The sequence below is a fragment of the Trichosurus vulpecula genome, chromosome 8 (genome assembly GCF_011100635.1).
Source record: "Trichosurus vulpecula isolate mTriVul1 chromosome 8, mTriVul1.pri, whole genome shotgun sequence".
NCBI classification, from domain to species: Eukaryota; Metazoa; Chordata; class Mammalia; order Diprotodontia; family Phalangeridae; genus Trichosurus; species Trichosurus vulpecula.
Window position 1 is genome coordinate 149,740,842 of NC_050580.1, and position 11,258 is coordinate 149,752,099.

The 11,258-nt window shown below is 46.5% G+C and overlaps 1 protein-coding gene across 1 annotated transcript; it reads left to right on the top strand.

Annotated features, from left to right (window-relative positions):
- The first annotated feature begins 1,061 nt into the window (after positions 1-1,061).
- KBTBD13 (kelch repeat and BTB domain containing 13) lies at positions 1,062-5,185 on the top strand. The gene has a single exon (XM_036736372.1). It carries the CDS (start codon positions 1,175-1,177, stop codon positions 2,543-2,545), a length of 1,371 nt encoding a protein of 456 aa, XP_036592267.1. The 5' UTR covers positions 1,062-1,174; the 3' UTR covers positions 2,546-5,185.
- The last annotated feature ends 6,073 nt before the right edge of the window (positions 5,186-11,258 follow it).

Sequence of the window (11,258 nt, forward strand, 5' to 3'; positions counted from 1 at the left end):
ATGCTCTTCCTTGGAGTTATGCACTAGGGATGAGGATAATGGTTGGAGGCTGGGAACCTTGACTCGGGGTTTGGGGCTGAATAGAGAAAGTATGTTGGCGCTTCCAGTGTGAGACAGTCTCTGGCCCTGAACTGGGGCCCTTACAGCATAAGGAAGCAGTGTCCAAAACTGCAACAGTTATTAAGATATAGGGAGGCTGGAGGAATGGGTAATGGCAGACAAATCTGGCCTCCAGCCATTCTTCAGATCCTCCTCCTCCTAGCTCTGTCCCCAGGGTCTCTCCTTTATCCTTTCTATTCCTGGCTCTCTTCCTCTGGGAATCTGTCTTCCCAGGCTCATGCATGACTTACTCCCTCTTCTTCACCCACACTCCCAGCCCCAGCTGCCCTTCTTTGCTGTTGTGTTTGCAGTGGGGGTGGACAAGCTGGAAGCTCAGCGGCTGTCCCTGTTCCCATATCGGAGCCGCTACCAGTACAGTGAAGAGATGTCACTGACTTGGGGTTCCCAGGCCTGCGCCTCCTCTGAAACTCTCCCTAGATTCCATCTGCCTTGGTGGCTGGGCCAGATGGTGAGGAGCGATGGATGGAGCTGGGTCCTGTCCCTCCTGCATCAGTGATAACTGATGTAATAGATTTAACCCTGGACTTGGAGTCAGAAAGATCTAAGTTCAAATCCTGCCTCGTAAGCTGCATGACCCTGGATGAATTCTAGGATCATGGATTTAGAGCTGGAAAGGACCTTAAAAGTCATTTAATTCAGAATTGTCAAATCATAGGCTGAATCCTCCCATTCTTCTTTCCTTCTCCTCTCCCAGAATACAGCCTGGGCCTTGTGATCACACTTTCCTAGACACTCTGTTGTCTGAGGAGGGAGGATTTACTTCGATCTTCCCTGTTTGTGAGTGACCATCTAGACAGAGCTATCTGATGTTCTCCAGGTTTTCCTGTTCAATCTCTGTCTCCCTGGTTTGTGGGGTCACATGAGCAGGGTCTATCTTTAGTCAAGAAGCTATTTATATTCCCACAGGGAAGTTACTTCATTGCCTGGAAATCCCTGGGAGAGGGGTGAGAAGTGACCAAATCAGATTGAGACCCTGCCTTTGAGGGGGAAAGCTATCCTTGGCCCTCATCCCTGGGCCCTGATTCACCATACCCTCTTGTCTGCCTCCCCCACGATGCAGTCAGTTCTTCCAGGCAGCGTCCAAGTCTGGGTAGGGGGACGGCTCTTTGCAGCTGACAAGGCCTTGTTGGCGGAAAACAGCGGCTTCTTCTGTGGCCTGTTCCGGTCAGGGATGCAAGAGGCCACCCAAGGTGAGATCCACCTTGGGGTGCTGAGTGCTGGTGGCTTCCAGACTACATTGCAGGTCTTGGGTGGTCAATGGCCAGCCCTGGGGGGTGAGGAGGAGCTGCTTCAAGCCGTGGAATGTGCTGCCTTCCTGCAGGCCCCCCCACTGGCCCACTACCTCATCCACAGCCTCACCTCAGACAACTGTGTGGCATTGTGTGAGACTGCATTTGTCTTCGGCCTGTGGGACGTATTCCACAGAGCGGCACTCTTCATTCGAGATGGTCCCCCGGAGATGGCTGATGAGCTGTCCCCAGAAGTGCGGGCCTACGTGGAGTCCCTGAGACCCAGCAGCTTTGTGGCTGTTGGTACCCACACACCCACTCCTGAGTTCTTGGAGGATGTGACTCGAACCCTGTGCTACCTGGATGAGAAGGAGGATGTGTGGAGGACTCTGGCCTCCCTGCCAGTGGAGGCTAGCACCTTGCTGGCTGGAGTCACCACACTGGAGAACAAGCTCTATATTGTGGGTGGGGTCCGGGGGGCCAACAAGGAAGTTGTGGAGCCTGGCTTTTGCTATGATCCTGACCGGGGGACCTGGCAGGAGTTCCCCAGCCCCCACCAGGCTCGCTATGATGTGGCACTGGTTGGTTATGAGGGCAGCCTCTATGCTATTGGTGGAGAGTTCCAGAGGGTGCCTCTAAGATCAGTGGAGCGATATGACTTTGCCTCTGGCTGCTGGAACTTTGTAGCGGACCTGCCCCAGCCTGCCGCTGGGGTCCCTTATGCGCAAACTTTAGGCCGCCTCTTCATCTGTCTGTGGCAGCCTGCAGAGACCACGGCGGTGTATGAGTATAAAACCCAGGCTGATGCCTGGCTTCCCGTGGCATCCCTGAGGAGGCCACAGAGTTACGGTCACTGCATGGTGGCCCATCGAGACAACCTCTATGTGGTCCGTAACGGACCTTCTGATGACTTCCTTCATTGTGCTATAGACTGCCTGAACCTGACCACAGGACAGTGGACAGCCCTACCAGGCCAGTTTGTCAATAGCAAGGGGGCACTTTTTACGGCGGTGGTAAGAGGAGACACAATCTACACTGTTAATCGGATGACCACCCTGCTCTACAGTGTTGGCAATGGTTCCTGGAGGCTGCTGAGGGAGAAGGCAGGTTTCCCCAGACCTGGCTCACTGCAAACCTTTCTTCTCAGGCTACCTGATGTGGCCCTGGCCCCTGCAGTCTCCTCCCCAGAGCAATGACAGGTTGGAATTGTGGAGAAATCCATGGGACTGAACTCAGAGCAGTCAGCAGGCTTGAGTTTGAGAAGGTACCTGTGTTGGTACTCAAGGTCACTTGTCCTTATCTGCTATGGCTTGGGGTCCAAGCAGCCATAAGTGGAGTTGTCTCTTTGTCTAGTTCCATTGTGGCCCTTATATAGAGATACAAAGAACCCTTATGTGCCACCCTGAAACCTCTTCTGCCTGTCCTGGGTCTAGCTGTGGCTGTTGCTGTGACATCCCCTTTTTCTTCTCCCCCTCAGGGGTCATGTCTCCATTTAGCCTACAAAGTTGGGACGCTGAAGCCTCAGGTATGTCAGAAAAGAGTACTGGCTTTGGAGTCAGAGGATCTGAATTTGGACCTCATCTCTGTAGGACTTTGGGCAAGTCACTTATTGTCCATGTGCATCAGTTTCTAAAGATGTTGGACTAGGGTGACCTCTGAGGATACTTTCAGCTCTAAATTTAGGAAAGTTTACCTTTGATCTACTGGGAAAGTTGCTTAACATCACTCAGTAATGAGTATAACTGCCTTGACCCATGGAATGGCACTGCAAGACATTGCGTGTTGGGGTCGGAGACTCAGACATGCTTGGAAAGCAATGTAGTGTCTGATACTAATCAGCCATTTATTGGACACCTACTGGAAGCACAGTACTGAATTAGATGCTCTGCAAAGATACAGATATCGGAGAAGACAATTCCTGACCACCAGGAGCTTGTGATCAAGGAGAGGAGAAGAAACTAACATTAATGAAAAACCGGAGAACAATGCAAGGCAGTATCCAACTGAGTGCTGAATTGTGCGGTGTGGATAAAGGCTGTAGGAGTTTGGAAGGAGAGGAGGTCACTATGGGCTGAAGTGGTCAGGGTGTGGTAAGACATAGGATGTAGTAAGACAGGTTGGCGGAATAACCTGAAGGAAGGCACAGAGTTGGGAATGAGCCTGCAGTGATAATCCAGAGGGTTTGTACTCTTTCCTTGTGATCCAGATGTTTCAGGATCTCTCCCTCATCCTCTGACTGCACTCTCTCCCAGGCAGGAAGAGAAAGTGGGCTCTTAGCATTGTTAAGCAGGCTTGAGTGCAGAAATCTTTGATCTTTGAAAATATTTTCCTCCGTTAGCCACAAAGTCACCCAATAATAATAGCTACCATTTATATAGCTCTCTGTAAACCTAAAGTTAGGCGCTATTATTTGAGTCAAGTCAACAAACATTTATTAAGCACCTACTATGTTCCAGGCACTGATAAGGCTGAGAGATGAAGAGATTTGCCTGAAATTCATGATTGAGGCAGGATTCATACTCAGGTCTGCCTGATCCCCAGTCTAGATCTCTGTCCCCTGTATCACCAGAGCCTTTTCTGCCATTCACCACACCCTATTTCTCCTTCTCCCCATGCCCAGTTTCATGTGGTTAGTCATAGCTCAGCCTTGGTTATTGTACTCCATTCCTCCCAGGGCAAAACCAGTGGTTTGCCATTCGTTTTCAAGTCATATGGGGTCAAAGACAGCATTTACCTTTGTTCATCCTGTCTTTCCAGCCTTCTCTCTCCTCCTTGTCATTGCCAACATAAATCTTCCAATCCAACAGGCTGGTCTTCTCGTTGTCCCCTGAATCAGCCAGGCTTATTCCTGCTCTAGTCTTCATTCCAGCCAACTCTGCCCCACCCCTGTAAGGCCCTCTTCCCCCTCCCCTCTCTCTTTCATAGACTTTTAGGGCTAGAAGGGACTTGGGTCATCATCTCATCTCATTCCCCACTTCTGCAGATGAGGGAAATTAGAGGAAGGGAAGTTATTTGCCCAAGGTTACAAAGGTAGCAAGTGGTGAACGAATGAACCAGTGGAAGGACCATTCACTAGAGTCAGAGGAACTGTGTTCAAATTTTACCTCTGATATTTATTTCCTATGTGGCTTTGAGCAAGTCACTGAACCTCTCTGGGTCTCAGTTTCCTCAGCTGTGAAATGACGGGAATGGATTAAAGGACCTCTAGGGTCTCTCCTTCTAGCTCTAGGTCTATCTATGATGTTGTGAATTACAATGGACAAAAAGAGTCCCAGAATCTGGATCCTGTAGGTCCAGGCCCCTGCCTCCAGCTGATAATTGCATAAACCTTCAGAGATCTGCAGACAGTCACACAATTTTCTTTTTATCTGACTAGCTGCACCCCCTTCTGCCAGTGGCCCATCTGGCCTCTGACCTGCTGAGGAGCCAGCCACAATAGGTCTCTTCCCTTCCAAGCTGTACATGGTTAGGATTTAGGCAGGATAGGAGTCAGGAGATGGGGGAAGAATTGAGAGTGGCCAGAGAGCAACCAAAGTAAAACTGGGAGAAGTTGAGGGGAAGGTACCAGGAAAATGAAATGCTGAACAATCTCTCCAAGGCTGTTAGGAAAAAAAATGGCCTGGGGCCTACAGAATGCAGGGCATCTTGGTCTGGTGAATAAAAGGCTCTTAAGATTTGTGTACCTTTTGTGGTTTTTAAAATGCTTTCATGTTTCATTATCTCATTGGATTCCCCCAAACCCAACAGACCAAAAAAAGGATTGGATTTGACAGATGGGGAAACTGAAGCAAGTGTGTGGCAAAAGATGGACTAGCACCTAATTTTCCTGCATCCGACTCCTACTGGTGCTTTTCACCCCTGATATTTCTTAACCTGGAGTCCATGAACTTGTTTCTTAAAAATATTTTAATAACTATATTTTAATACACATGGTTTCCTTTGTCATCCTATGTGTTTTATTTTATATATTTTAAAGCATTGTCCTGAGAAGGGTCGATAAACTTCACTAGACTGCCATGATACAAAAAAAGTTTAAGAATTCATGTTATTGTCTTGTGATTAATTCTGAATATATGGTGACTGATGCTTTCTTAGTTGTGATTTGGCCTGTTCCTACTGGTCTTCTTAGACAGGGAATTCAGTATCCTGGGGACTCATTGGTGCCTGGACCATCAGCTCTTTCCAGAGTTCTTCTGCATGGGCTTGGCAAACATGTCTGTTACTGTTGCTGTTCAGTTGGATCTGCCTCTTTGTGTCCCCTTGGACAATACTGTTCATGGGGTTTTCTTGACAAAGATACTAGAGTGGTTTGCTATTTCCTTCTCAAGTGGATTAAGACAAACAGAGGTTAAGTGACCTGCCCAGGGTACCACAGTTAGTTTCTGAGGCCAGATTTGAACTCAGGTCTTCCTGACTCTAGACCCAGTGCTCTATTCACTGACCCATCTAACCAAGCTAAAAACTATATCTTGGGCAGAATTCATCTTCAGGATCTGTTCAATACTCCGTTGTCCCTTTCCTGGTCCTACCCCCACCAGTTGTCCGGTGCCCTGACATCGTCCCTGAAGACTGCTTAGGGTTCGGGCCTTCCTGGACAGCAACACTTTTTTGTCCTGTGTCCCAGACACTCAAGTGCCCTCCTCTCTGCCAAAAGGCAATGGGTGTTAATAGATCAAAATAATTCAACAAATGAATCCCAGTTAATGCGCTAACTAGTTAATGTGTTCTCCTCTCTCACTTGACCTAACCCAGTTGAAATGTACACATCTCCAAAATGCTCTTGAAGACTATAGTCTTACAGGAAATGTGAGAGAGTTTGGGACCAACGGGGACTTTTTGGATCCTCACCAAATCGTACCGTAGAGGCATCCTCTTACTCTGTCTATGTGCGGAGCCGTCATCCCTAGAACAATGTAAAGGCTGGTCTGGTTCACCAGCTTGAGTTATATGTTGACAAAGATACACAATCCATCTTCTCTCTGGTGAGATTCTCATTCCCTCTTCTTACTTGTCCTGACTGACATTATTTGAGTCCTGGACCAAGTCCCAACTGGGAGGAGACAGAAAGCAAAATGGGGAAAGAAGGGAATAAGCATTTATATGATAACTAATAGGAGCCAAATATTATCTCATCTGATCTTCATAATGGTTGAGGAAATGGAGGCAGAGGTCATGAGATTTGTGCAAGGTCACAAGCTAGTAAGTATCTGACGTTGGGTTTGAATTCAAGTCTTTCTGACTCTAGTCTATCCACTGCACTACCAGGAAAGAAATGCCTTGTTAAAAGGCATTTGATTTTTTTCTGCTCCAGAGACAGAGAACTTAATTAGCAAGACAAAACTGAACTCACCTAACTAGGTCCAAAGATGAATCAACAGTAATTAGATCAGAGTTTGAAAGTCATTTTACCCTGATGTCCACAGGCTTCCAGTGGCCTCATTCTGTCTTGGAACCATTGGCCATCTTGGGACCCTATCAATGGTATTCCACTCAGACCTGGGCAGTTTCCGCCTCTATGAGGACTCTCTTCCAGTGTATTGGGCCAAATTGGAGATATCTAAGACCCAGAGATTAAAGTCATCCTTGGGGAGGGTGGGGGGTGGCAGTGAGTAAGAGTATGGTTAGGTCCCTCCTAGCAGTGGGTATTAGACAGAAATCTGGATAAGAAGATGAAGGGCCAAGGGAATATGACAGAAAGTAAGAGGCAAAGAACGAGACAAGCAGGCAGCATTAGGAGAACTGGTAAGAGGATGTCAGTCTCAGACAAAGGCGCTATGGTTTGGAGTAGTTCTCTGCTCTCTGGTAGAACTGTGAAGAGCAACACTCTAATATCACAGGAACTGAGGTACAGGGTGGGACGTCGAGTGATGGACTTGAGTTAGGGGGAACAAGATGAGGACCCAGTGATTGGGATGAGGGCACAAGGTCACAGGATCACTGGCTTTAGAGCTGGAAGGGGTCATCTTAGGGGTCATCTATTTCACCTCTGCCCCCCATTTTAAAGATTAGGAAATGGAAGCACAGAGAAATAAAGGAACTTGTCTAGGGTCACGCAGCAAGGAGATTAGTGAGATTTGAATCCGTGTTCTCTGGTTTTAAATCCAGTGTTCCTGCCACACTTGGGGAAATCACAGCCTCTCTGACCTTTAAAGTGCTTTTTCAGTGCTGAAAGTGCACTAAAGGAGGAGAGTAGAAGGGAGCTCAACTCAGAAGAGGGGGACTGTTCCATCTTCTTTCCTTTCCACTTCTCCTGCCTCCCAGCTGCTTAATTTAAAATGCCCCAGTATCCAGAACTTTCCATCTTGAGGACAGAGCCATAGATTTAAATTAATTCGATAATCATTTATTAAGCAGCTACTATGTGCTGGGCACAGAGGGTACAAAGACAAAAATGAAGTCATTTTTGCCCTCAATGAGCCTTTTACTGGGGGAAAACAATGTGTACACAGTAAACGTAAACTATATATAAGATGCGTTCATTGTTAGGGAGTGGGTGAGGAGTATTCACAAGTGGGGGAATCAGGAAGGGCTTCTTGTAAGATAACACTTAAATTGAGCTTTACAGGGAGCTAAGGATTCCAAGAGGTGGTGCTGAGGAGAGAGAAAGTTCCAGGAACAAGGGACAGCTTGCACAAAGACCAGAGTCAGGAGAAAGAATACCTTGGATTGGGAACAGCAGGTAATCCAGTTTGTTTGGAATGCAAAGTTATGTAAGAGGAAGTAATATGTAATTAGCCTAGAAAGATTGTGAAAAGCTTTAAATGCAAAATGGAGGAATTTGTATTTTATCCTAGGGGCAATAGGGAACCACAGAAGCTTCCAGGGAAAAGGAATGACTTGGTCATAATTGTGCTTGAGGATAGATTGAATAGGGAAGACTAAAGACCAGGGGTGTGTGTAGGGGGGGAATTAAGGAGGCTATTACAGTCATCCGAGCAAGAAGTGATTAGGGGTTGAAGCAAGGTGGTGGCTGTGTTCTGGCCCTGGGTTAGCTATTAATTAGTTATATGACCTTGGGGGGGTGTCATTTCACATCTCTGGCTCCTGGTTTCTTCATCTATAAAACAAGGTCCTGTTCTCGAAGGACCTTCCCAGCTTGAAATGATATGATTCTATCAATGGTTTAACCAGTCTGCCTGATGGGGGCTTCCCCAATGCACATCTGTACTCACAGCACTTTCATTTACCAAGGATGGGCACAAAGTGTTGGGTTTTCAACTCAAATGTCCACCCAGAACACATGTGAAGGACCTACTCATGGCATCTTGACAGTTTTGGGAGGTCCCTGGAGGGTCCATAACGAGGAGCTTCAGCTATCTCATCCTCAGCAAACTAACAACACAGTGAACCAGGAAACTCAGAAGTGAATGGATTCTCTCTTCTGATGGACCAGACAGGAAGACAGAGGAACTGAAAATCTTCCCTCCTATGTATTCATTATCCCCTGAAGTATTGCTGTGGGCATGATATAGACCCAGAACAACTCAGCTTATTTTCTTTCCTGCTCTGAGTAGCTGGTCTTTTTTCTTTTTATATCTTAACCACTTTGTTATAAATTGCTGTCACTTCTTAGAAGTCAAGGAAAATTAACTGCAGTAGGAAATTCAACCACCAGCCTGCCAAGACTCTATTTATCACCCTCCCTGGCTGAATCATCTTGGAGCCCTGAGACTATGGGATGCACAAGTCTGCAAACACACACTTGTGCCCAGCCCACGTGTCAGACATACCAACTGGGGATGTCAATCAGGCACTGTCTATTGTGCCCATCTGAATCCCCCCCAGTAGCACTGACATTGCTGGGGTGGGGTGGGTTATGAAAAAAGGGAGTCCCTCTTCAAGAAAGTGCTGGGTGTTTTTGTAATTTACAAAGGGTAAGAGGCCCCTTTTTTACAATGCCAGTTTGGAAAGGACCCTAGAGATCATTTAGCCTAGAGGTTCTTAACCTGGGGTCCAAGAACACATAAAAAATCATTTTTAATAACTATTTCATTATAATTGGTTTCCTTTGCAGTCCTATGGATTTTATTTTATGCATTTAAAAACATGCTTCTGACTCCACCAGACTGCCAAAAAGGTCCACAACACAAAAAAAGGTTAATAACCCTTTTTCTAGGTCAACACATTCGTTTTACAGAAGTGGAAACTGAGACCTATGTGAACTTGGCCAAGATCTTACAAATCAGCCTGTGACAGATCTGGAGCTGAAATCCTGATTGCTAGACTGGTCTTCTTATATCATATCATTCTTATTTTGCGAAATTTCTACTCTGGGGAGAAGCTCCAGCATTTGCCCTTATGCTCCCATCCTGAAACATCTTTATTTGAGACGCCATATGCAAAATTCCTTGGTCCTCCCTGGATGCTGCTTTTAGGCAGATCTCAGACAGGCTCCTATTGTGCCAGGGAGACTGGACAGCAGAGAAGCAGGGCCTGTAGGGTTGGTGATTTAGTGGGAAACACGGTGAAGTCTGGAAGCTCTATCAGGGTCAGGAACTCACTTTGTAACCTTGGGCAAGTCACTGGATTTTTCTGGTTCTCTCTGATTGCTCAAGTGCATATAAGGCAGTTATCTTAAATGCTCAGGAAAGTCCCTTCCAATGCTTTTTGTTGTTGTTGTTCAGGCATGTCTGACTCTTCAGACCCCATTTGTGGTTTTCTTGGCCAAGATACTGGAGTGGTTTGTCATTTCTTTCTCCAGCTCATTTTACAGATGAGGAAACTGAGGCCAACAGGGTTAAATGACTTGCCCAGGGTCACAGAGCTAGTATCTGAGGCCAGATTTGAATTCAGGTTCTTCCTGACTCTAGGCCCAGCACTCTATCCACTTGTACCCCCAGTTGCCAATGCTTTAGCAGTCTGTAATTTCCTAAACCATTGTTTCTAGAAGGATTCCTTCTAGAATGTTCTAGGCAAATGTTCTAGGGTCTTTACATAATAGGAGCCCCAAAGCATAAGACCCTTAACACCATATATCCCCAAAAGGTCACATTTGGTTCCTGTCAGACACTGTCAACACATCTAAACACATCTCAAGTGTCCAAATCCCGTGGGGAGTCAGCAGCGATGTTAGTCAAGAGCAGAGACGGCAATTCTTTCCATTTGGATAGGGCAGTCCCCATTACGAGGCTCTCTCACATCCATTTATCTCATTTAATCCTCACAACATTGCTGAGGTAGGCCAGGCAAATTAGTTTTCCTATCATTAATAATGACTGTAATGAGTCAGCCTGACACAATGGGGGAGAAGGGGAGAAATGACAAATGAAAGACATAAGAACACAGCAGGAATTAATCGCCAGGGTCTCACAGCCTCTGGCACATGATACGGTGGAAAAAGCAGTGACCAAGAGAGGGTTAGCCTAGGAAACAAGAAGGCCCATGTGTAAGGACTACGTGTCTGCCGCAGACACCGTGTGACTCTGGGCAAATCACTTAACCTCGTAATGCTCAGGCAGCTCTCTAAGGTGATAAATCAGCAGCAGATCTGTAATGGTAGGAAGCCTTGCTTCCCTGCAATTCCCTATATCATTGAAACTGTAGATTTGGACTAAAAAAAAAAATCACTGGCTTGAGTAAGAGGATTTGAATTCAAATTCTGCCTCTCACGCTTTTTAATCTGTGCGATTCTGGACAAATCAAACCTTCCTGGGCCTCAGTTCCTCATCTGTAAAAAAAAAAAAAAAAAAAAAAAAAAAAAAAAAGAGGTTGGACCAAATGGCCTCCTTGGTCCTTCCCAGATTTAGTTCTATGATCTTAGGTTCATCTGGGGAATAGGGAAGGGCTTGGAAGGTTTTGTTCAGGACACAGACATTGCTGAGCATGTGACAAGGGCATCATTGTTGTTCTCCGCGCCTTAAGACCACTAGCAGCTGATAATGCAGCAAAAAGAGGGAAAATCACTCAATT